Genomic DNA, 27,569 nt, shown 5'->3' on the forward strand with positions numbered 1-27,569 from the left:
ACAGAAAACAGTGTGGCCACTTTTCCATAAGGCAGGTACACTGTGCTGGAGGTCCGTGAGAGTCCTGAAGCTCTTCGCTCCATCCTGAGCCTGCACTTTAATCTCAAGAGTTTGAGATGAACAGTGGTAAGGAAGAAAGCACAACAGATATGGCTAATGAAACCCAGGAAGACAAGTCAATGCATAGAAGTAATTCCAACCTAAAGAAATACTTTTTAAAATCATATTTATAGAGGTTTGCAATGATACTAAAAACAATATTGCAAGTCATTATTAAGAATACAAGAAGTACAATGTTTCTTGTCTTCTTTAACACCTGTGATGCAGGTGTTTGATATGAATTCTACCTAATGGCTGCATTGCCCCTTGCCACCACCCAAAGAAGGTTGTAAAGCACTCAGATCTATATTAACTGCAACTGTGTAACCCTTAGGACTTTTTCCTTTGCCCTCTTCCCTCCCTATCAGTATGTATCTAGCAGCATTCTGAAAAGTTAACTGTACAATGAGGGACTGCTGGGCGTCTTAAGGGGCATTTCTTTCTGCCTACGTATTCCCCCTCCTCCGCTCATATCTAGCATGTAGGACTTGGGTAATCTCTGGGGTTTCAGATTTTCCAGACCTCCACTTTCTCAGAGGCTTCCACCTCCTGCTTATATCTAGCTATCTGCCTACTCTAACCATAAAACCTTAAATAAGAATAAATCGTATGTTTGCTCTTGATTGCCACGTCATGATAAAAAGTAGGACACCATCAGTGGCACCAATATTGATGTTGATCTGTTAATCCCTGTGTAGAAATGAACCTTGGAGGCCACTGTTTGATTTCTTACAATATATGCTTTGGTTGTAACACTGTCACTTTGACAGTTGATAAGCATCCTTCTGAATGGTCCCTCCTTTAGTTACAAAAATGTTGGTGCATGGATGATGTTGGGAATAAATAAAAAGTGAACTAAATTATGTTCTCATCTTGGGCAAAAACTAAGCAAAAAAAAAAAAAAAAAAAAAAGGAGGGTATGCAGCTCCTCCATAAAGAAGGCCATTTTTGTACTAGGCTTACTACAGTGACACACCACTATTAGTTGGGGAGAATTCAGTTTTTCCAAGGTGTTGACAGGCATCTGGATTTCAGAGGAAACTGTAAAGAAGCAGAACCTGGGACCAATACTGCGCATGATTTTTCTTTGAGATCAAATCTAAGGCAATAAATCTGTTCAAAAGCTGCTTTCTGCCTGGTCATGGCAGAGGGTGGCCAAGGAGGGCTCAGCTGTGCTCCCATTGCAAGGCTACAGAATGTCCCTTGTCCTGAGGCTCCTCAGGACACCTGGCCGAGCTTCAGTGACCCTCTTCCAAGCCTGGAGATGCCAGCTCCGTCTCTGGCACAGAATGCTAGTGATTTCCACAGGGTGAGAGGCCAAAAGAGGCTAGTAAAATGAAGATAGCCAAGCTTCCATGGAATTAGGCAACAGGACAACCTTGACCACTTTGAGGGGTGTGGTGGGGGCCACATGCAGATGGAGTGGGTTAAAGAGTGACTAGGAGAGCAGTGGGGGTGGCAGCAGGAGACAAGCCTGGCTCTGAAGGCAGCCAGCCTTCTAGGGAATACGGGGTCAGGGGTAAGTTCTGAAAGATGACACACTGCATAGAGTGTGTGTTTGTATGCCGATGACAAGTATCCAGTAGGAAGGCAGACGAACAGATTCTCATTCTCAGAAAGGCCCATCCTGACCTCCTGAGGGTACACAGAGCACAAGGGGAGGACAGGGAGGGGGATGCACCCTCATCGATTTATGCAAAGTCCTCAGCTAAAGTCCACCTGCTCCCCATCTCTGCGCCTCTGTCCTTCCTCAATTTAAGATGCTCTAGGCTGGAAAACTGGATTATTGACCAGGCATTGGCTGATGCATTCTAAACCTAATCCACTAAAAAGCGCTTGAGAGATATATCAAAAGATCATCAAGAAATAGGTATTTTAGGTCCATATCCGTGTCTTCACTCTGCACTGTCTTCTTATTTGAACTCCCTTTTCCAGGAAGAGTTGTGCTTTGGCAAATTCTATAGCTCACAGTGTGACTTCAAAACACACAACAAATTCAAAAGGTGTTTCCTCCAGAGAGTTAAGTTAAACATTCTGAAGAGTGTTTTTGAAATGTAGCACAGTAGGCTACAAATGATATTCCAAAAGAGGAAACTTCCATTTCCCCCTTTAACCAAGTTACCTGTAACTGTGTCATGTTATTATGCTTCATAGCACATCACTGCATAGCATATCCCTCCCCAGCTCATGTCACTAAGAAATACCGAAAACAGAATCAATTTTTTCTTTTTTTAATCTGATAATTTTTCCACAACACTTTCATTTCTCCGATTCACCTCCAGGGCTGATATGGCAATGGAGGTTTTAATAGGGTTTATTTGTTGGTGAAGAAACATTAAACAAATCTTGTAATAGGAAAATAGGAAAAAAATACTTTTATATTATAGGCAAAATGTAGATGTATGTTGCTACTGAAGTAAATGTATCTGATTAATGCTGTGAGAATTTCTTCCTCACTGTGGTGTGTGAATGTGTGTGCATATTTGCATGTGTAAAAGACTTAGCAATTTGTGAATGGAAGATGTTTCTCCACTTCTCACTAAGCATGGCTGTAAAAGAAACTTTTTCCTCTCCCTGGGCATTCCAGCACACTGGGAAGATAACACGTCCACAGAAAGTCTTGCTTTCCAAAAGAGCTTATGAGAAAATGTGCCCCTCAGGTTGGTTAAAACATACGTTAATCCTGTGGCAGGGAAATTTGTTCTAGCCTCTGGGGTGTAGCCTGCTGAATAAGTTCACAGTGATCTACATCCCAGTTTCTCGGGACTGAAATAGAATATTCATACCCCTGCACTCCCTACACACACAGACATAGACACCAATTTCCCCAAAAAAAATCGCTTTGCTTAATCTTCTCCTGCTCTGTATTTTCTTTGATATTTTTCTTGAATGGCTTCCACTAAACTCAAATGCGTTGACTCTAAAATCAACTTGTAAAATTTTATCTGGTAATTTATAGATTATATTGCAAGCATCTACCTCCCCTTCATCAGACCTTCTGTACAGGGCAAGTTCATCTAACTATGTGCTTCAAGATGGAACACCTGGGTTCACAGTTGACTTATAAACCAAAGCATGCCCACTACAAAACTCTCACCCTCCGGAGACTTGCCTCAAGGGACAACACTCTGCTCACAAGGGCACCTGCAGTCACCAGCTCAACAACCTGGCAGATAAGGTGCCCAAGCTAGCATGGACCCAGGCATCTTTGTTTGCTTCCTCCCCTGCCTTATGAATGTGCCACTGATGGCTCCAGAAGTGCAGTGGTACACTAGGACTCCTGCATTTCTTCCCCTAAGCTAACTTTGGAAGTAAATCACTCTCTTTATAGCAGACTTCTGTCTTCTTAATTGGATTCTGCAAGTGGCAAACAACTAACCTGCTCTTCAGTTACACTGGGATGTGTTTAGATTTATTTTTTCACATGTTGGAACAAAGCTGAAAAAGTAAGAAGAGTCCTAGGTTTTTTCTTGGAAATCTGGCTTAAATCCAGGTTTCGTTATTTCCTTGATTTGGGAATTTGGTCATTGGGCAAATAACATGATTTTCCTAAGTCTAGATTTCTTTGTTTATAAAATGGGGATGCATATGCTACCCTACCTATACCATGAGCTAAATAAGCTAGTATTTATAAAGAACACACACTCACACTGACATCCACACACAGATATGTATGTATGTATACAAATGTGGGGACCTAATCCAAGCACTAAGTAGTTGTTGAATCATTATCTGAATACAGCATCCGGCAAATGGATGCGTGTGATTTCTCCAGGGATACTGAGGAAAGACAGAGACCCTCTCATATTGTTTTATATTGTTTTATACTCAGTACCTGTTTTAAGAAAAAACAAGGAAGTAAAACCAAAGACAGGCAGCCCAGTGCCAGGCCCAAAACCAGGCCTGGGCCTGCCTGGCCTAAACCCACTAGTTAAAAATCAACTCATAACTTAGAAACCAATGTTATTCATAGATTCCAGACATTGTATAGAAGAACATTGTGAAACTCCCTGCCCTGTTCTGTTTCATCCTGACCACTGGTGCATGCAGCCCCCGTCACGTACCCCCTGCTTGCTCAAATCAATCATGACCCTTTCATGTAAAATCTTTAGTGTTGTGAGTCCTTAAAAGGGACAGAAATTGTGCACTGAGAGAGCTTGGATTTTAAGGCAGTAGCTTGCTGATATTCCCAGCTGAATAAAGCCCTTCCTTCTACAACTCGGTGTCTGAGAGTTTTGTCTGCGGCTTGTCCTGCTACATTTCTTGTTTCCCTGACCAGGAAGCAAGGTAACTGACGGACGGACGCTGAGGCAGCCCCTTAGGTGGCTTAGGCCTGCCCTGTGGAGCATCCCTGCGGGGGACTCCGGCCAGCCTGAGTGACGCGATCCAAAGAGCGCTCCCGGGTAGGCAGTTGCCCTGGTGGAACTCCTGGCCAAAGCAGCGCCTAGCAGGCCCCCGCGGAGGATTAACACAGTGGCTGAACACGGGGAAGGAACTGGCACTTGGTGTCCAGACATCTGAAACTTGGTAAGACTGGTCTTTGGAACTGGCCCACTCCATTTGAGTGGAAGCGTGGCCTCATCACCCATAGTGTGCCTTTAGTGGCACTTTGGTGGACTGGTCTTGGGAACTTGCCTACTCCATTTGAGTAGAAGCATGGCCTGATCACCCATGGCGTACCTGTACCGGCACTTTGGTTTTTGTTTTTGAGTTGACTTACATTGCTTGATACTTTGGTTTTGGTTTTGACCTGGCTTGGATTTCTGGATACTCTGATTTTGGTTTTGATTTTGGTTTGGTGTAAACTGCAAAAGTGTGTGTGTGCCCTTTTTACCTGTTTTTTGTTTTGTGGTGTGCGTGTGGTGTGAGCGTGGTGTTTTGTCTTGAAGAAACATGGGTCAGGCACAAATAAGCCCACCCTACTAGGAACTACGTTGAAAAATTTCAAGAAAGGAAAAAAAAGGGGGGAGACAGAATTTATATAAAAAGAATGTTATATGGTAAATTCTTGTCCTGAAATAAATTAACTGGTTATTTTTAAAAAAAAAAAGTTTGTGATAAGTCAGAAAGTCAAAAAATTGTCTGAGAAAGTTGTGAAAAAAAGTTATAAAAAAATTTTTTATGCAAAAAATTATATAATTTAAAAGTAATAAGGCCTCCTGAGTACTATTTTAAAAAAGTTTATGTGCAAGGTATATAAAAAAAGTAAAATATATACCTTTAGTAAAAAGATTATAAGGAGGCATAAGAATGTGGATTTTTACCAACATTAAAAGGTTAAAAAATTATTATTTTAAAAGTTTAAGCAAATTTTAAAACGTTAATTGTAAAGAAAATTCTGTGTATACACATATTAGCTAAAGTTAAAAAGGTATCATCCGGTTTTTCTGTGAATTGGACATTAAAGTAAAAATGCAACAGGTTTTTCTTAAAGCATCAACCTGCTCTTTAACAAAAATTATAAAAGGTTAAAAAGAGTCTATAAAATCTTACCTTATGGTCCAACATAAAAAATTAGATAAATATGTCTACAAGGTTTTATTAAAATTAAGTTTAACATTAATAACACACTAATATAAAGGTAAAATTTAGCTTATCTGATATAAAAATCATACACAAAGCATTATTAAATATAAAATGATGTTTAGCTTTTTTTGGTCTAAAAACTAATAAAAATAGGTGCTAAAGGAAACATACATTTTACTAGAGGATTATAGAAGTTAAAGACTTAAAACAAACTTTGGCAATTAAGACAGCATACCAGGATGCAAATGCCTGGTTAAAATGGATCAAATATTCCATCTGCAAGTTAAACAAAAGCAATTGTTATGCTTGTGCACATGGCAGGCCAGAGGCCCTGATTGTCCCCCTTCCACTAAGGTGGTCCTCCAGTCGACCAGGCGTGGGCTGCATGGTAGCTCTTTTCCAGAACTCTACAGCCTGGAGTAATAAGTCATGCCAACTCTCTCTGCTATACCCCAAAGTCCCTGTAGGTCAGCCCCCGAGGGCCATCCAGCTTCCATCTCCCAACACTAAGTTCACTTCGTGTCTCTCACAGCAGGGTGGAAACTTAGCATTCCTTGGAGACCTGAAGGGATGCAGTGAGCTTAAGAATTTTCAAGAGCTTATCAATCAGTCAGCCCTTGTTCATCCCCGAGCAGATGTGTGGTGGTATTGCGGTGGACCTTTACTGGGCACTCTGCCAAATAACTAGAGTGGCACTTGTGCTTTAGTCCTTTTGGCTATCCCTTTCACCCTGGCATTCCATCAACCAGAGGAAGAAAAAAAAGAAAAGAAAAGAAAAGAAAAGAAAAGAAAAGAAAAGAAAAGAAAAGAAAAGAAAAGAAAGGAAGGAAGGAAGAGAAAGAAAGAAAGAAAGAAAGAAAGAAAGAAAGAAAGAAAGAAAGAGAGAAAGAAGAAGAGGAAGAAGAGGAAAGAAGAAAGAAGAAGAAGAAGAAGAGGAGGAGGAGGAAGAAGGCAACGGAGGAGGAGGAGGAGGGAGGAAGAAGAAGAAGAAGAAGACAACGATGATGACGACAACGATGATATCATAAAGCGAGAGAAGTCCCTTATAGGTCTTCCAACTCTCACATCTATTTAAATGCAATTGGAGCTCTGCAAGAAATATCAGATTTATTTAAAGCTTGAAATCAAATAGTTATAAGATTTAAGTCAATATTTTGGTAGATGACAGTCAATAAAAATGTAGATTAAATAAACTACCTCTATTACAACCAACAGCAATAAGCTTTTCATGAGTTAAAAAGAAAAGCTCATGTAGGCCCCAGCCCTGAGGCTACCTGACCTGACAAAACTCTTTACACTCTATCTGTCAAAAAAAATGGCAGTTGGAGTTTTAACTCAGACTGTAGGGCCCTGGCCAAGGCCAGTGGCCTATCTCTCAAAACAACTAGATGGGGTTTCCAAAGGCTGGGCCCCATGTCCAAGGGCCCTGGCAGCAATGGCCCCATTAGCACAAGAAGCAGATAAGCTAACTCTTAGGCAAAACCTAAACATAAAGTCCCCCCATGCTGTGGTGATTTTAGTAAATACCAAAGGACACCATTAGCTAATACATGCTTGACTAACTAGATACCAAAGCTTGCTCTGTGAAAATCTCCGCATAACCACTGAAGTTGGCAACACTCTAAACCCTGCCACCTTGCTCCTGGTATCAGAGGGCCCAGTTAAAACATAACTGTGTAAAAGTATTGGACTCAGTTTATTCTAGTGGGCACAATCTCCGAGACCATCCTTAAACATCAGTAGACTGGGAGCTGTACGTGGATGGGAGCAGCTTCACCAACCCCTGCAAAGCAACTCTGAAAAAGACGACAAGCCCTGCTCCAGTGACACCCAGAAGCTGACTGGTCCACGCACAGCCGAAGCATGAGGAAACTCATCACGGGACTCATTTTCCTTAAAATTTGGACTTGTATGGTAAGGACTTCAACTGACCTTCCTCAGACTGAGGGCCGTTCCCAGTATATGCATCAAGTCACTGAGGTAGGACAAAAGATTGCTACAGTCCTATTATGTTATGGTTATTAAGTGTACCAGGACTCTAAAAGAAACTTGTTTGTATAATGACACCTAGTACAAAGTATGTAATCCAGGAAGTGACCAGCCGGATGTGTGCTATGACCCCTCTGAACCTCCCATGATCACAGTTTTTAAAATAAAATTAAGGACTGGTCCTTTTCTAAGTGACACAAGTAAAGTAATAGCTAGAACAAAAAAAAGAGGGGTCCCCAAAAATGTAACCTTAAAATTTGACGCCTTTGCCGTTATTAATAGTAAACAGCATGGGATGGGATGCGGTTCTCTAAATTGGGAAAAAAGTTACACAGCAGAAAATAAGTATATCTGTCAAGAATCATATTTATGTGAGATGTGTCAATACTGGTCTTGTGTCTTTTGGGCTACTTGAAAAAACAAAAATAAAAAAGATCCTGTTTGGTTCCAAAAAGGAACAGTCAGCCCCTCCCGCACGAGTGGGAACTGCAACCCTTCAGAATTGGTAATCGCAAACCCCTCAGACCCAAAATGAAATTAAAAAAAAAATACATAACATTAGAAAAAAGGACTAGATCCTAGCATAAGCATCCTAATAAAAGGAGAGGTTCAAAGAGACTCTCCAGAGCCAGTATTTCAGACTTTCTATGATGAACTAAATGTGCCAATACCTGAAATTTCAGGAAAAACTAAAAATTTGCTTTTGCAATTAGCCGAACATGTAGCCCAGTCTCTAAAAGTCACTTCATGTTATGTTTGTGGAGGAACCATAAGAGGAGATCAACGGCCATGGGAAGCCCGAGAATTAGTTCCTACAGACCCAGTTCCTGATGTTTCCCAGCCCAAAAGAACCACCCTGACAATTTTTGGGTTCTAAAAGTCTGCATTATTAGACAGTATTGCATAGCTAGAGAAGGAAAAGGATTCACTCATCCATAGGGTGGCTTAGTTGTCTTGGGCAAAAGCTGTATAATAGTACCGCAAGAACAGTTATATGGTGGAGTTCCAATTATACAGAAAGAAATCCATTCAGTAAATTTCCAAGGTTACAGACTGTCTGGGCCCACTCAGAATTCCACCAGGACTAGACGGCCCCCACCGGGTTATACTGGACATGTGGACATAGAGCCTACGCTAAGCTGCCTGACCAGTGGACAGGCGGTTGTGTTATTGGCACTATTAAACCATCTTTCTTCTTACTGCCCATAAAAACAGGTGAACTTCTGGACTTCCCAGTCTATGCCTACCGCGAAAAATGAAGCATAGCCATAGATAATTAGAAAGATGATGAATGGCCCCCTGAAAGAATCATACAATACTATGGACCCACCACTTGTGCACACGATGGCTCATGGGGATGTCGGACCCCCATCTACATGCACAACCGAATCATACGGTTACAAGCTGTTTTAGAAATTATTGCTAATATTAGAATAATAATTAGAATATTAGAATAATTAGAAATTATTACTAATAATTTCTAATAATAAAACTGGTCAAGCCTTGACTATTCTGGCCCAGCAAGAAACTCAGATAAGATATGATATCTATCAAAATAGATTGGCTCTCGACTACTTACTAGCAGCTAAAAGAAAGATCTATAAGAAATTTAACCTTACTAATTACTGTCTACACATAGATAATCAAAGGCAAGTAGTTAAAGAGATAGTTAAAAACATAACAAAACTGGCACATGTACCTGTGCAAGTGTGGCTCAGACTTAATACAGGAGCCATGTTTGAAAATTAGTTCCCAGCACTAAGACGATTTAAAACTCTTATAATAAAAGTTATAATAGTAATAAGAACCTGCTTACTTCCCTCTTGTTTGCTACCTGTACTCCTTCAAATGATAAAAACCTTCATTGCTACCTTAGTTCACCAAAATGCTTCAGCACAAGTGTACTATATAAATCACTATCAATCTATTGCACAAAAAGACATAAGTAGCAAAAATAAGAGTGAGAACTCCCACTAATAAAAAGTGAGAGTCTCAAAGGGGGGAAATGAGGAAAGAGAGAGACCCTCTCATTTGTTTTGTATTGTTTTATACTCAGTACCTGTTTTAAGAAAAAACAAGGAAGTAAAACCAAAGACAGGCAGCCCAGTGCCAGGCCCAAAACCAGGCCTGGGCCTGCCTGGCCTAAACTCACTAGTTAAAAATCGACTCATAACTTAGAAACCAATGTTATTCATAGATACCAGACATTGTATAGAAGAACATTGTGAAACTCCCTGCCCTGTTCTGTTTCACTCTGACCACTGGTGCATGCAGCCCCTGTCACGTACCCCCTGCTTGCTCAAATCAATCACGACCCTTTCATGTAAAATCTTTAGTGTTGTGAGTCCTTAAAAGGGACACAAATTGTGCACTCAGAGAGCTTGGATTTTAAGGCAGTAGCTTGCTATGTTCCCAGCTGAATAAAGCCCTTCCTTCTACAACTCGGTGTCTGAGAGGTTTTGTCTGCAGCTTGTCCTGCTACAATATGAGGCAAATGTACACCAATGGAAAGCCTTCCTCAGGCCATAACAAAGAGAGAAATGCTGGGTCCCACTCCATGAACAGGTCAAAGAACCAAATATATTCAAAGAGCTATTTCATTGTTTCAACTTGCAAGTGAGGGGAGCATGGCACCCGAACAGAGATGATATAAATTAATAAAACTGAGTACCAGGTGAAGTGCTTGGCCATCCTTTGCATAGTGAGCTACAATGGCTTTTTTTTTTTTTCGACTAGACTGTCCATCACGTAGGTACACTCTTTTAGATTAGAAAAATCACCCATTATTTTCTCTGCCCATTCATTCCAGCATCCTGACAGTCTTCACAGGGAAATTAAACTTATTTTTTAAAAAATTTTTCAATCTTACACAAGATTTTGAACTGGGAGTTTCATGAATCAAAAATTAAATAAAACAAATTGCACATAAAGCCATGGCATATGTATTTTTACTACACTGTGGTAGAAAAAATAATTGTTATACCAAAAAAAACTATGTCTTACCTGATTTCAGAAATAAAAGAAGTAGAAGAACCACTTCCTTATGTTCCATTATGGGACTGGCCAGCAGTGCCCAGAAAGTGTGTCCCCATCCCAGAATGTTGTTGACTTACATGAGAGTAAACGCATCCACAAACCAGATGGTCAAATTAAGTTAATTATTCTCTCAGAGACCCATGCCACTGCCTCAGCAGGGTTCAAACATTACCTTGAATACAGAGTCTTACAAAATATTTGAGAGTGGAATGTCAATAGATGCTGGGAAGTGGTGAAAGCCATCTCCCCCCTCAGCTGCTCCATGCTGCCTTCATTTCTGCTTACTCCTTCCCTCACCCCCAGATCTTCATCTTTCCTGATTAGTCTTGTTCCCTCCTCTCTTATTCCCTTCATTTTGGATAAAATAAAATCATAAAAGTAGCTCACATTTGCTGGTACCTTCCATGACCAGACCCTCTGCCAAGTGCTGCCATCCATAGCCTCCCTCAAGCTTCCCAACAGGCAGTGCTGTTCTCATTCCTGCTGTACAAGGAGGGGGCTGAGGCCTTCCCAAGCTTGTGTGGCTACTCAGGGGTGCAGCTAATAGACACAACCCATTCAGGTCTTAGTTTATGAACAAGCTAGGTGTAAATGTTAAAATCTCCACATTCTATACCAAACTGTCGAAATTACAACATAAGTGAAAATCTTTTATTACCTTCAAAATTTCTTTATTCCTAGTGAACTCACATGTTTTCTGTAACTATAAATTATGTTATAAGATATCAGTCCTTCCAGGAGGGGGCGGTGGCTCATGCCTATAATCCCAGCATTTGGGGAGGCCAAGGCAGATGGATCACCTGAGGCTGGGAGTTTGAGACAAGCCTGGGCAACATGGCAAAACCCTGTCTCTATGAAAAATACAAAAATTAGCTGGGTGTGGAAGCACATGCTGGTCATCCTAGCTATTCAGTAGGCTGAGGCACTAGAATCGCTTGAACCTGGGAGGTAGAGGTTGCAGTGAGCCACAAATGTGCCACTGCACTCCAGCCTGGGTGACAGAGCAAGACTGTCTCAGAAAAGAAAAATAAATAAATAAATACTAAATAAAATGAATAAAATATCAATCTTTCCCATTCCAGTAGGTGAGGCCTAAATAAATAAATATTTTTAAAACTAAAATAAAGCACAGGGCCAGGTGCAGTGGCTCAACTCTGTAATCCCAGCACTTTGGGAGGCCAAGACTGGTGGATCACGAGGTGAGGAGTTCGAGGTGAAACCCCATCTCTACTAAAAATACAAAAATTAGCCAGGCATGGTGGTGGGTACCTGTAGTCCCAGCTACTAGGGAGGCTGAGGCCGTAGTATCGCTTGAACCCGGGAGGCAGAGGTTGCAGTGAGCCAAAATCACACCAGTGCACTCCAACCAGGGTGACAGAGCGAGACTCTGTCTCAAAAAAATAAAATAAAATAAAATAAAAGCATAGTATCAATCTTTCCCCAAATGAATTCATGGTGCAATCTTACATTTTCATTCTCATGAAGTAAAGCAAGAGTGGTAGAATTAAGTGGAAAGAGTCTATCTCTAGTGTAGTCACATCAGTGGTTGTATCAAGATGATTAGGAGGCACCTCCCAAGTTTAAAACAGTATCCAAGCCGCAACTGTAAATCAACTGGGGAGACACGCCAACTCTTATCATCAGCAATATCTGAGCTCCAGTCTCCACTCTAGCAAAACGTCCTTTCACAAAGATGAGGACTGAAAAATGCTCACTGAATTTAGCAAAGAAGGAGTCACTACAGGGGTGGGAAGAGAAGCCTCTCCATATGTCTCAGTCTGTTTGTGTTGCTGTAACAAAATGTCACAGGTTGGGTAATCTATAGAGGACAAAAATGGATTGTCTCACAGTTCTGGCAGCTGTGAGGCCCCCAGTCAAGGGACCTGCATCTGGTGACCCCTTATTACTGTGTCCTCATGTGGCATCAGAGGCCATGAGGAAAGCAGAGGAAATGCCAATATGAGGTTGCAGTGAGGAGTTGGGCCACCAGAGGCCATGATGAAATTTCCATGATGGGACTCATGCCTCAATAAGAAAAAGATGAGACCCATCTCTACGCGTGCGTGCACACACACACACACACACACACACACACAGAGTCCCTTTCCCTTCTTGCAGAAGCAGAGGAGATGCCATGTGAGGGTGCAGTGAGGAGTCAGGCCATCTAAAAGTCACAGGGAGAGATTTCACCAGACACTGCATCTGCTGACACCTTGATCTTGGACTTCCAGCCTCCAAAACAATGAAAATTAAAGGTATTTAAACCAACCCCCGAGTGTGTGGTATTTTGTGATGGCAGCCCAAGCTGACTAAGGCACCTGGTTAGACCCAAATAAGCAGGTGAGAAGAACTGGGGGAGGGGTGAGAGAGGAAACTAGACTGGGCCAGATGACAGGGGAGGGGAGACTGCCTTGCTAAATATTGTGGATTTTAACACAAAGACCTTGATGAGCTACTGAAGGCAGGGTGTGCCACAAACTTGGGGAGCTCCAGGCCCCTTGGAAAAGAATGTCATTTCTGTAGAAAAGGAGGCGTCCCCTTTTCTAAGATTATTTGACCTTTGTAAAAGAATAGGTCCTCTGGTTCGTGGTGTTAGAGCACAGTAAGAAAAGGTAATTCTCTGAATTTTTAAAAGCCCTTTTCTGAATCCAGCCATCCCTCAGTCCCCTAAGAGTGGCCAGAGAAGAAGGAATCCACCGAGCTGATATTCCAGTTCAGTAAGTTGTAGGGACATTGTTTTTAAAGAATCTGTAGGTAGGGGAGCACCAACTCATAACTCACCGCAAGCCTGCGGGGTTCTCCAGCCCAATCCCTTTTAGAACCCTTCTCTGTCTATGACCAGTGATGGATTATTCCAAATGTTTTTCAGTTTCATTTGACCTACTTTGAAAACGAAGTTCCAAAAACGAATAACTCTGGGAGCTAAGCCTGCTGCATTAGGTCCCTCTAAGTAGCCTTTCCACCTACCCAGGCCACAATCAGCAGTAATCACCATTGAACATCCTTGAGGTAATTCTTCCAAAATTACTTTGCATCAAAGACTGCACAAGAACTGCTCTAAGTAGAAGGACTGATGTCAGCAATCAAGGTCCCACCAAGGGCTGCAGACAGCCCTCGACCTTCATGTGGGAAGGTGTCACTGAGTTCTGACACTCTGGAAATCCTTTAGGACTCAAACCTTCCAATAAGCAAATATATGGAAAAGTGAAATCAGATAAAGACATTATTACCTCAGGGGACAATTAAGCATTGGTGGCTAGTCTAAACATACTCTTTTAGAATCTTTATTATACTACTAGCCACCATTTATTGTAGCTTTATCAATCTGTGCCAGGCACAAGCAACACTATGAATTGCCCACACCATGCTATAATTGCCGGATTTTTCTCTGTTATTCCCATTACCATTCTATATATCAGGACACTGAAACTTGCTTGCTCATAGTTATATCAGTGGACACTGGGAGAGCCAGGTTCCAACTCAGATATCTGGGTCTCAAGTGATTACCTTTTTTTTTTTTTTTTTTTTTTAGACAGTCTTGCTCTATTGCCTAGGCTGGAGTGTAGTGGTGCAATCTTGGCTCGCTGCAACCTCTGCCTCCGGGGTTCAAGCCATTCTCCTGCTTCAGCTCCCTAAGTAGCTGGGATTACAGGTGTGCCCGACTAATTTTTTGTATTTTTCAGAGAGACAGGGTTTCACCATGTTGGCCAAGCTGGTCTCGAATTCCTGACTTCAAGGGATCTGCTCACCTTGACCTCTCAAAGTGTGGGGATTACAGACATGAGCCACTGTGTCTGGCCTCAAGTGATTACTTTCAATCACTGCACTGCAATTTGCTACTGGGTGGAAAGAATAATAATATCAGTAATGCTATAATATATTGATTAATGGCTATATGCTTGACACTGTACTCCTTTTTGAAGTTCTAATTTATTTATAACTGACACATAGTAATTATATATATCTATGGGGTACAGTGTGATGTTTCAATGCATGGATACATTGTTTAAGGATCAAATCAGGTGATTAGCATACCCCTCACTTCTAACATTTTTTCTTTCTTTGTGGTGAGAAGATTTAAAATTCTCTCTTCTAGTTATCTTGAACTATACAACACATAATTATTAGCTATAGTCACCCTAGTGTGTAATAGAACACTAGAACTTATCTTTCTATCTAACTCGAAATTTGTACTCATGGACCAATCTCTCTCCATTCTCCTCTCCCTGACTACCCTCCTCACCCTCTGGTAACCACTATTCTACTGTCTAATTCTATGAGATCAAAATTTTACAAAATTTTATTGATAAATAATAATTGCACATGTTCATGGAGTACATAGAGATATTTCAATACATATAATGTATAGAGATCGAAGAGGGGTAGTTAGCATATCTGTCAATCACCTCAAATGTTTATCACTCATTTGTGTTGGAAACATTCAATATCTTCTTTCTAGTTGCTTGAAACTATACAATATATTATTGTTAGCCATATTCATCCTACAGTGGCATAGAACACTACAACATATTCCTGCTATCTAGCTGTAATTTTGTAGCCTTTAATAAATCTCTCCCTATTCCCCCTTTCCCCACCCTTCCAGGCCTCTAGCATCCTCTGTTCTAATTTTTACTTCGAGATCAGCTTTTCTTAGGGGCCACATATTGATACCAGCAGCAAATCCATATGGATCTGTAGCAACCTCAATTCTTGCTTCCTCAGAAGAAAGAATTTGACTGAGGGGCATAAGGCAGAAAGCAAGATTGTGGAAAGTTTTTAGAGCAGTAGTGAAAGTTTATTTAAAAGCTTTAGAGCAGGAGAAAAAAGGAGGAAAGCACACTCGGAATAGGGCCAAGTGGGTGACTTGACCTTTGGACTTGGGGGTTTTATACGTTGGCATGCTTCCAGGGTCTTGTGTTCCTTCTCCCCACTCACCCAACTCCTGAGATCTTATTGGGAAGCTGCTGTTTCAGTTGTTTTCGATCTATTGGGAGACGGCTTTCCCTGATGCCAGCTGTGACCAATTATTACTTTAGAAAGACAGTTAACAACCACCTGACCATCACCTAATGGTTGGCAATACTCCCATTGTGTGTTTGGGGTAGTGGTAAGGGGAAGCCCTCTTCTGCCCTACTCATACCTTACTAACTACCTACTGTAACGTTATGAGTGAGAACATTCACTGTTTACCTTTCTGTTCCTGGCTTACTTAACATACTGTCCTCTAGTTCCATCCAGGTTGCTGCAAATGATAGGATATTCATTATTTTTCCCACCAACTGTGTAGAAAAGTTCCCTTTTTTCAGCATCCTCACCAGCATGTATTATTTTTTGTCTTTTTGATAATAGCCATCCTAACTGGGGTGAGATAATAACTCATTGTGGTTTAGATTTGCATTTTCCTGAGGATTAGTGGTGTTGAGCATGTTTTCATACATTTTTGGCCATTTCTATGTCTTCTTTTAAGAAATGCCTGTTCAGATCATTTGCCCTTTTTTTTTTACTTGCATTGGTTTTTCGCTCTTGAGATGTTTGAGTTCCTTGTATATTCTGGATACTAGTACCCTGTGCAATGAGTAGTTTACACATATACGAGGCACCACATGAAGTTCTTTACACAGGTTAGTTCACTCACTCCTCACTCCAACCCCACGAGGGAGGTGCTGTTACTACTACTCTTATTTTACCCAGAGAGAGTTCAGTAGAGTTTCATAACTTCCCAAAAGTCACACAGCTAATGTGGCAGATGCAGCATGGATAGATGCTACAGCCAGGCCTTCCAAGCCACGCCTCGCTGCTGCCGGAGCCTGCTCATCTGCAGTCACTGCCACAGGCATCAGTGGCAGTACCCAGAATAAGCATTTATGGAGCACCTACTGTATTCACAGAACTCTGATCAGTCTGAAAGCCTGAGCAATTAAGCAAACAAACCCAAGGAACGGTAGAAATCGCAGAGTTCAAACCAGAGTCCAGGGCCTGAAGTGCACTGCATGGGTCAGGTTAAACTGAATGAAACATTCCTGTTTTGATCCTTTCCATTATTTATTGTTCATACCCATAAATACCTTTAATGTGGTCAGTTTTAGTTTTTCCAAAGTCAACAACAAATACGCTACAAATCAGCTCTTCCAACATTTTCTTCTGAAGCAGGCCCATTGAAAGCCCTGTTTTACAGAAACTTGCTCCTTTAACATGAATAATACGTCACAGGAGACCTGGTAGATCATGCTACATACTTAATGTGGAAAGGTTGCTTCATCCAAGAGCCTGGAGTTTTCAGAGACACTGTCCTGAAACTTCCTGCCTAGGGTAATGCCAGCACCTGCAGGCAATAGCGCTGACGCAATTAAGGCTTAAATACAACCCACCAGCCTCCCAGTGCTGGTTAGGCTGGGAAAACCTTCTGCTAAACATAAGATCGAGCTTTTTTTTCTTTTTTTTTTTTTTTTTCTGGAATTAGTAAACAGCATTTATTCTCAGTCTTACCTTCCAAAAGTTCCACTTGGAACATTGCTGGGCAGCGTGGAAACAGAAGTAAACGTCAGCCAGGCCGCCAGGGGGAGGCAGACCCCACACTTCTTCGCACGCCCTTCCCTCCTGTGAGGGAAGCGAGTTTCCAGCTGCCAAAACCTGTCGCGGGTTTTGTCCCAAGCGACTTCAGCCAGCAGATGGTTCATGTCCTTCTGAGGCCGCAAAATTCGAGGTGAAAGGAGTGGAGCGTGCGGCTGAGAGTGGGGAGAGCAATCCAGGGGCGCCAGTGTGGGAGCTGCAGCGGGTCTGCAGTCGCCTGGAGGACACCGATGCTTCTGGAGCGCGCGAGGGGTGCGGCTTCCACTCAGTGGGGTGGAAACTTCAGTTCTCCATCCCTGAAGACTTTTCAGCTCAATAAGAATTCCCCCTTTTTTGCTTAATCCAACTTTAGTTGGATTTTCTGTCACTTGCAAGAAAGAGTCGTGTTAGATACAACTCTATTCTATATTATTATCAGGAGCTGCCATGATGGAGTGCTTAACATGTGCTTGACACTTGATGCACTTTCTTATTGTTTCTCCCCCAACAACCCTGCAGCCCCTGTTTCATATGAGAAAACAATCAACGAGAGCTCATGACTTTTCTAAGTCCCAGCAGCCAGTAAGTGGGAACCAGGGTTCTAATTCAGGTCTGCCTGTGCCATTCTGCACCGTCTCTGAGCCTCAGGTTCCTCATTTGTAAAATAGGAACAATAATATCTAAGTCTTAGAAGTTTGTAGTATTTAAATTTTTATAAATGCAAAACACTGGGAGCAGCCTGGCACACCCAAAGGTATTCCTCATTTGCCAAGTGTCCTTTTAGTTGGCCTCAGTGTTCCCAGACTCAGGAGTGCAGAAAGGGGGATCAAGAAACCAGGGAGGATGAGGTTTTAAAAATAGTAGGAAAAGCACAGAAAAAGGAAAGCAAACTTTGCAATTATCTAGACCAGTGGTTTTTAACCTTTTTGTTAAACAAAAAACAAACCAACAAACAAAAACCTTTCTTCAAATGACAGCTTATGCAAAAGGCTTGAACATGCTGGTTTTACAAATGAGGGGTTGGAGTCAAGTGGTACAAAGAGGTAACATGCCTAGTCCAGGTCTGTTTGGCTAGTGGCAGAGTCAGAACGTTTTTCTAGGGCTCCAGACTCCTAATGTCCTCACCAGCACCTCTGAGAAAGTCAGGCAGAGATCCCAAGACAGTCTCAGTGTTCCACTGGCCAAGGGGGTAAGTCTGATGGATATAATTATTGTTAGGGCATACTGCAAAATGAAGAAGGAATTCCTAAGATGTCGTACAGGTGCTGATACCACATCCTACACAGATGTTCCCTCTCTTGTTCTCACCCATCAACCAATACCAAATACTATCCTAGATTTGGGGCCATGGGGCCTGTCTGTCTCTTCCTTAGCTGCAGATTCCCTGCCTAACACCCTCCAACACACATTAGACATGTGGTTATTTGGTAAGAAGATGAGTTTAGTTATAACTTTTGTCATTATTGTTTCACATCATGTTTAGAAACCCAATCTGGCTAATTTCACGTGAAAAATAATCTAACACCCTTAAGGGCTGGGTGAAAACCCCACTTACCCGAGGAAGCAATATGAATGCTGAAGTTATGGATTCAGAGACTCAAAGACCTTTACTCATTTTCTGCTTGTTTTAGGCGTAAAGAAAATACACACTCATTAAAATAAAAAATGGATCACACCCTAAAACTTCAACAGCAAAAATACTTTGCTAACATGCCCCACTATTAAACCAAAAACAAGTCAGCTACAAAGACCCTGTACAAGGCCTTGGCCCTATGAAAACCTCCAAAGAAGAAGTCTATTTGCTGTACTCAATCTACACTGCAGTTAAAGAAACACCCACACAGAGACATGAGAAGGAACCAATGCAAGAACTCCAATAAATCAAATGACCAGGTCATATGTCCTCCAAACAACTGCACCAGTTCTCCAACAAGGGTTCTTAACAAAACTGAGCTAACTGAAATGACAGAAATATAATTCAGACTATGGATACAAATGAAGATCATCAAGATTTAGCACAATGGCAAAATCCAATCCAAGGAAATTTAAAATCCCAATAAAATAATACAGAAGCTGAAAGATTAACTTGCTGGTATAAAAAAAGACCTAATGGATCTGACAGAGCTGAGAGCTGAGAAACAAACTATAAGAATTTCACAAAGCAATCCAAGTATTAATAGCAGAATAGACCAAGCTGAGGAAAGGATCTCAGAAATGGAAGACTAGCTCTCTGAAATCAGATAGTTGACAAAAATGAAGAAAAAAGAATGAAAAGGAATGAAAAAAACCTACAAGAAATATGGGATTATGAAAAAGGCCAAATCTACAAATCATTGGCATCTCTGAATGGGATGGGGAGAAAGCTAACAATTTGGAAAACAATTTAGGATACCATCCATGAAAACTTCCCCAATCTTGCTAGAGAGGCCAATAGTCAAATTCAGAAAATACAGAGAATCCCTGCCAGATTCTGCATAAGAAGATCATCCCAAGACACATAATCATCAGCTTTTCCAAGGTCAAAATGAAAGACAGAATGTTAAAGGCAACTAGAGAGAAAGGGCAGGTCATCTACAAAGGGAACCCCATCAACCAAACAGCATACCTCTCAGCTGAACCCCTACAAGCCAGAAGAGATTGTGGACCTATATTCAACATTTTAAAATATATATATATTCAGTCAAGAATTTCATATCTAACCAGACTAAGCTTCCTAAGCAACAGAGAAATAAGATCCCTTTTAGATAAGCAAATGTTGAGGGAGTTTGTTACCACCAGACCTGCCTTACAAGAGATCTTGAAAAGAGCACTAACTATAGAAAGGAAAGATGGCTATTCGCCAGTACAAAAATACACTTAAATTCACAAACCACTGACACTATAAAGCCACCACACAAACAAGCCAGCATAAAAACACAATGAGAGCATCAAATTCACACATACCAATAATAGCCTTGAATGTAAATGGGCTAAATGCCCAACTTAAGAGGCACAGAGTGCAAGCTTGATAAAAAAAAAAAAGCAAGACCCAATTAATTATATGCTGTCTTCAAGAGACCCATCTCACATCTACTGACACCCAAAGGTTCAAAATAAAGGGCAAGCAAATGGAAATCAGAAAAAAAGCAGGGATTGCAATCCTAATTTCAGACAAAACAGACTTTAAACCAACAAAGACCAAAAAAGACAAGAAAATTACATAATGGTAAATTCAATTCAACAAAAAGACCAACTATCCTAAATATATATGCACCCAACACAGGAGCACCCAGCTTCATAAAGAAAGTTCTTAGAGACCTACAAAGAGACTTAGATGTCCACACAATAATAGTGGGAGACTTCAGCAGTCCACTGACTGTATTAGACAGATCATCAAGGCAGAAAATGTACAAAGATATTCGGGACCTGAACTCAACATTGGACCAAATGGATCTGATAGACCTCCACAGAACTCTCTATCAACAGTAGAATATATATTATTCTCATAATCATATAGCACATTCTCTAAAAATCAACCACATAATTGGACATAAAACAATCCTCAGCAAATGCAAAAGAACCAAAATTATACCAAAAACATCTCAGATCACGCTCAATAAAAATAGAAGCCAAGACTAAGCAAATTGCTCAAAACCATACAATTACATGGGAATTAAACAACATGCTCCTGAATGACTTTGGCGTAAATAATAAAATCAAGGCAGAAATCAGGAAGTTCTTTGAAACTAAAGAGAATTAAGAAATAACATACTGGAATCTCTGGGACATAGCTAAGGTAGTGTTAAGAGGGAAATTCATAGCACTAAACACTCACATCAAAAAGAAAGATCCCAAAGTAAGAACCTAACGTCACAACTTGAAGAATTAGAGAAACAAGACCAAATCAACCTCAAAACTAGCAGCAGGCAAGGAAAACCAAAATCACAGTTGAATTGAAGAAAGTCAAGACATGAAAAAACATTCAAAAGATCAGCAAATCCAGGAGTTGGTTTTTAGAAAACATTAATAAGATAGATAGGCTGCTACCTGGCTAACAAAGAAGAAAAGAGAGAGAAGACCCAAATTAACTCAATTACAGATGACAAGGGGGATGTTAGCACTGACCCTACAAAAATAAAAATAACCATCAGAAACTACTACAGACAGCTCTATGCACACAAACTAGAAAACCTAGAAGAGATGGATAACTTGCTGGACACATACACCCTCCCAAGAATGAACCAGGAAGAAATTGATTCTTTAAACAGACCAATAATGAGCTCCAAAACTGAATCAGTAATGAATAGCCTACTAAGAAACAAAAGGCCAGGACGGGATAGATTCACAACTGAATTCTACCAGATGTGCAAAGAAGAGTGAGTACCATTCTTACTGAAACGTCAAAAAAAAAAAAATTGAGGAGGAGGGACTGCTTCCCATTTTATTCTATGAGGCCAGCATCATCCCGATACCAAAACCTGGCAGAGACACAACAATAATAAAAACTTCAGGTCAATATCCTCGATGAACATTGATGCAAAAATCCTCAACAAAATACTTGCAAACCTAATCCAGCAGCACATCAAAAAGCTAATCCATCATGATCAATTAGGCTTCATCCCTGGGATGCAAGATTGGTTCAACATATGTAAATCAAAAAATGTGATTCATCACATAAATGTGACTAAAGACAAAACCCACATTATTATCTCAATAGATGCAGAAAAGGCTTTTGATAAAATGTACCACCCTTCATGTTGAAAACTCTCAATAAACTAGGTATTGAAGGAATATGTCTCAAAATAATAAGAGACATCTATGACAAGCCCACAGCCAACAATATACCAAATGGGCAAAAGCTGGAAGCATTCCCCTTGAAAACCGGCACAAGGTAAGGATGCCCTCTCTCACCAGTCCTGTTCAACGTAGTATTGGAAGTCCTGGTCAGAGCAATCAATCAAGGGAAAGAAATAAAGAGCATCCACACAGGAAGAGAGGAAATCAAACTATCCCTGTTTGCAGATGACATGATTCTATATCTAGAAAACCCCAAAGTCTCAGCCCAAAAGCTCCTTCTCTGATAATCAACTTCAGCAAAGTTTCAGGATACAAAATCAAAATATAAAAATCACTGGCATCCCTATACACCAACAGCCAAGCTGAGAGCCAAATCAGGAACACAATCCTATTCACAATTGCCACAAAAAATAAAATACCTAAGAATACAGCCAACCAGGGTGGTGATAGATGATAGATCTCTACAATAAGAATTACAAAACACTGCTCAAAGAAACAAGCGAATGGAAAAACATCCCATGCTGATGGATTGGAAGAATCAATATAAATAAAATGGCCATACTGCCCAAAGTAATTTACAGATTAATTGCTATTCCTATCCAACTGCCAATGACATTCTTCACAGCACTATTAAAAAACTATTTTAAAATTTATATAGAATGAAAAAGGGGCCAGAATAGCCAAGGCAATCTTAACAAAAAGAAGAAAGGTGGAGGCATCACATTACCTGTCTTCAAACTACACATCAGGGCTATAGTAACCAAAACAGCATGGTACTGATAAAAAAATAAAAATAATTTAAAAAAATTTTAAAAAACAGACACATAGACCAATGGGACAGAATAGAGAGCCCAGAAATAAGGCCAAACCTACAACCATTTGATCTTTGACAAAGCTGACAAAAATCAAGGTCTAATATCCAGCATCGATAAGAAACTTAAACAAATTTACAAGAAATAAACCAACTCCATTAAAAAGTAGACAAGAGACATGAACAAACACTTTTCTAAAGAAAACATACAGGCAGCCAACAAGCATATGAAAAATGCTCAATATCACCGATAGTTAGAGAAATGCAAATCAAAACCACAACGAGAAACCATCTCATGCCAGCCAGAATGGTTGTAGAGAAAAGGGAACACTTATACACTGTGGGTGGGACTGTAAATTAGTCCAACCATTGTAGAAAGCAGTCCAGTGATTCCTCAAAAAGCTAAAAACAGACCTAACGTTCAACCCAGCAATCCTATTACCAGGTATATACCCAGAGGAATATAAATTACCCTACCATAAAGTCACATGAATGTGAATGTTTATTGCAGCACTAATCATAATAGCAAAGACTTGGAATCACCTATATGCCTATCAATGACAGATTGGATAAAGAAAATGTAGTACATATACACCATGAAATACTATGTAGTCATAAAAAACAATGAGATAATGTCTTTTACAGGAACATGAATGGAGCTAGAGGCCATTATCCTTAGAAAAGTAACACAGGAACAGAAAAGTAAATACTACATGTTCACACTTATAAGTGGGAGCTAAATGATGAGAACTCATGGACACAAAAAGAGGAGCAACAGACACTGGGGCCTACTTGAGGGAAAAGAGTGGGAGGAGGGAGAGGAGCAGGAAATACTAAGTATTGGGTACTAGGCTTAGTACCTAGGTGACAAAATAATCTGTACAACTAACCCCTGAGACACAACTTTACTTATGCAAAAAACCTGCACATGTAACCCTGAACTAAAAAAAAAAAAGTTAAAATAATAATTAAAATAGAAAGAAAAGGTTCTGAAAAAAAAAAGAGAGAGAGAGACTCAAAGAAACAGTCTTCCACCCCTTGACCATGTGCCTTGAAGACCCATTATGCAGAAATAGACAGGTGCCCAGACAAAATCAGGAGTGAGTGGACCACATTCATGGATAGGAATTTGCACAGCTTTCTCTGAAATGATCATTTTGTCACATGGACTGTAGGTCAAAACCAATTCGTTATGTGGGCAATGGAATTTATCTCACCTTGGGTTTCTCCCCAGCCAGTGACATAACATTCAGTCTGGTTGGCGACCACATAATTTGGGGATGGCAGACAAGCTGGGATGACTTTGTCAGCGATGATGGCAGAACTGAAAGAAAAGCATCAGCAGTTATGTTTGACTGCTCTGCTGGAAGTTGCAACACCCACAACCAGGCATCCCTTCCTTGAGGCCCCAGAGCCCTCTGAGCTGGCACTGCCTTGCTTCACTGACACAGAGCAACGTAGAACACAGCGTTTCACCCTCACATTTGCCTGTGGTTGCCTATGGACTACACAGATATAAGGTTTCATTTGAAAGGCATCAGTTGCATACAAGAAACTGCTGGTGGCCTTCACCTTTGAAAGTAGGGATGACAAAGGCACACTTCTCAAGTATATTCTGTGCACAACTTGAATCTCATGCCGAGTGCATCCTTTTACATTAACTGAATAGGGCATTGATCAGTGCACAGAATGTCTGACTGAGACGCCACCAAGAGGCTGTAAAATTGCAAACCTGTTGTGTGCCCAGAGCAACTTGCTCCATCCTTGGATCCTCCACTTCCTCCTCAGTGAATGTTACTACACCACGGTTGTAAGAATCCAGTAAAACACTTGATACCAAATGAAAGTGTGAACATTGAGATGAATGTTTTCAAAGCTGCAACATGTATGGGGAGTCATGCAAACTGGTTCTGTTATTGGGAATGAAGTCTGTCACTGACTGCTTGACTTGAGCCCAGCCCAGGGGACACGGAGCAGAGAGGTGTATATCATGGAGTGAACTGGGCCATGGACGTGTAACAGAAGGCCAGCTGAGAGTCTGAATGTTATTCTGGGGCACATGTGAGTCTAGGACTGGTGCCAAGAGCATGTAAATAAACCACAAGCAAATATTGAAGGTGGACCACTTGTTTTTCATTGCTAATTGGCTGCCCAATTTTTAAACAGTCTACAGCACACACTGTCACATGGGAATGATGTTTTACAGTGACACGTAATTAGAAGGGAGAGAAAGGATAAATATACATTTTTTACAATTTAAAATTTTCACTATTACCAAACAAAAATATCCACTCAAAATACAACTCAACAATGCAGCAGTCATCTAACAGCAAAGAAATGCAGAGAAAAGCAAAACCGCAGGTGACTATGAATAAAGGGTGAATGTAGTCTCAAATCCTCAAAGAGCTGTGTTTATTTCATTGATTCAACGAATGAATAATTCATTCAGTGAATGAAATGAATAAATACTCGTATTCAATTCTGATGTGCTTTAAGGATGAATATGCTCATTTTACACTTAGCACAGACTTTTGTGTATATTGTCCCTTGTCCTCTTTATAGAAAGTTTCTTCCTCACTGTTAAAGTTTCCCTTCGGTACCAATTTTCCCTGTCCACATAAAGTATTTCATTTAAAAAATCTCAGCATAAAATATACACTGAAAAGAGTCTGAAAGTGCTATGTGAGCTCTGGCATCTCCATTGAGCTCACTGTTCCTCTGCAGTTGTTCTTTCCCCAGTAGCTGTTTCTTATTCTTCTTTCTTTGTGGAACCTCTCCCTGTGCATACACAGCTTTGTATTTAGCCAGAGACTTGAGGACTACTTTTTTTTTTTTTTTCCTGAGATGAAGTCTCGCTCTTGTCGCCCAGGCTGGAGTGCAGTGGCACAATCTTGGCTCACTGCAACCTTCACCTCCCAGATTCAAGCGATTCTCCTGCCTCAGGCAAACTGCCCACCTTGGCCTCCCAAAGTGCTGGGATTACAGGACTGAGCCACCGCACCAGGCCTAGTGCTTCTTTAAATAAGGGACAAGAAATTTAAAGAGAAAATAGGAAGTACCTTCCCTCTAATGGTAGGAAGTACCTTCTTACTTATGAAGTAAGAAGCTAATTGATCATGTGGTAAAAAGGAAACAAATAAAAACGGTGTCTCAAAATATTAGGAGCACTGCTTCAGTGAAATCAGTTAAAGTAAATGCCCATATTAGTCATCCATTGATACACATACTTATTTTCCTAAGTGAATTCTCCACAATTCTGAAAATCAGTGAAAAGATCATCTCATATTACTTCTACACAAAACCAAGCAGCGCATGTGACTCTCCATGTTTCATGTTTCAGGGCATACACATCCCTTTCCACCGGGGATCAATGTGCCCTATGGAAAGTAACTTCTTGCCTTTTAAACTAAATTCAGTAAACAAAAATTGTTTTGTATAGCTGACATAGGATCACATCAATTGCACGGAAAACATCAGTCTGTGGAAGGAACTTACAAGGCTGAATGAGGCACGTTAAGAAGGCGTAACCCATCACATTGGCTTTTCTGCTGTTCGAATTTTTTTTCTGGTCAAAAATACAGGTGCTAAGACTCCCTGAGTCCAGCAGATGTCAGAACAGAGGAAGGCAGAGGGCAGCCTCCTGCAAAACATCTCCTACTCCTGCCAGTTTCTAATCCAGGGTCCAGGAGCTGGAGCATCCGGGCTCCCCGTGCCTGCTCTTGGAAACGGAAATGCCCTCCCTCAAACCCCACTTCTCTCAGGGGCTCCCACCCACCTACCTGAGGGTCAGTCCGGGAGCCAGCGTCTGGACAGAGCGGGGTCGCGCCCTGGAACACAGGGCGGGCAAGGAAGGAGAAGAGCCCAGCTGGCAGCGCAGGGGCGAGCGTCCTCCCTTTCCCAGCGGCCTTGGCCTGACCACCCCAGCCCTGCGGGAGGGAGTCCGCCCACCCGCGCCCCGTCCATGTCTCCGCCCCGTTCCCGCGCCCCGCGTCGGCGCCCCCGCCTGCTGTCCCTTGCCACCGCCTCGTGTCCCTCAGACCGCGCCTCCGCGGAGCGCAGGCGGCCTCGGTCCGGCCCCGCCTTGGACCCTCGCGCGCGCTCCAGAAGCATCAGTGTCCTCCGGGCGGTCACGGGCCTGCTGCGGCTCCCACCCTGGCGCCCCTGTGTTGCTCTCCCCACTCTCAGCCTCACGCCCCCCACTACTACCACCTCGTATTTTGCAGCCTCAGGACATGAACCGTCTGCTGGTTGAAGTCTCTTGGGATAAAGCCCGAGGCAGGTTTCTGGAGCCGGACACTCCCTCCCACCTGAGGCATGGACAAAGTGTGGGGTCTGCTGCCCCCTGCCGCCCCGGCTGACGTTCGCTCCTATTTGCACGCTGCCCAGCAATGTTCCAACTGGAACATTTCAAAGGCAAGGCTGAGAATAAATGCTGTTTACAAATTCCAGAAAAGAAAAAAAAAAAAAAAACAATGTTGCTCTTCTGCTTAGCAATAGGTTTTCCCAGCCAAGCCAGCACTTCTGTGGGTTGTATTTAAGTCTTAAGTGCGTCAGAGCTGTTGCCTGCAGGTGCTGGTATTGTCCAATGGGGGAAGTTTGAGGACAGTGTCTCTGAAAACTCCAGGCTTTTGGATGAAGCAACCTTTCCACATTAGGTATGTAACATAAGGACCTAGCAGAGGTCTCCTACGATTTACCCATCATGCAAAAGGACTGAGTCTCTGCAAAACAGGACTTTCAAAGAACCTTTTTCAGGAGAAGAGAATGTTGCAAGAGCTGATTC

General features: G+C 41.5%; 1 protein-coding gene across 3 annotated transcripts in view; it reads right to left on the reverse strand.

The window, feature by feature from the left end:
- The window catches only part of LPA (lipoprotein(a)), a 132,751-nt gene extending 105,614 nt beyond the window's left edge, over positions 1-27,137 (reverse strand). Inside the window, exons 1-2 of one of the 3 annotated variants that reach the window (XM_031667557.1) lie at positions 26,996-27,137; positions 24,004-24,110 (exon numbers count right to left, since the gene is read on the reverse strand). In XM_031667557.1, coding sequence (XP_031523417.1) covers positions 24,004-24,110; positions 26,996-27,102 — 214 coding nt within the window. In that variant the 5' untranslated portion in view covers positions 27,103-27,137. Of the gene's footprint in view, positions 1-10,617; positions 10,836-24,003; positions 24,111-26,565; positions 26,705-26,995 lie in introns of those variants that run through there. The other 2 variants (XM_031667559.1, XM_031667558.1) reach the window with 2 other exon arrangements.
- Between the last annotated feature and the right edge of the window lie 432 nt (positions 27,138-27,569).

The sequence above is a fragment of the Papio anubis genome, chromosome 6 (genome assembly GCF_008728515.1).
Source record: "Papio anubis isolate 15944 chromosome 6, Panubis1.0, whole genome shotgun sequence".
In the NCBI taxonomy this organism is placed as follows: Eukaryota; Metazoa; Chordata; class Mammalia; order Primates; family Cercopithecidae; genus Papio; species Papio anubis.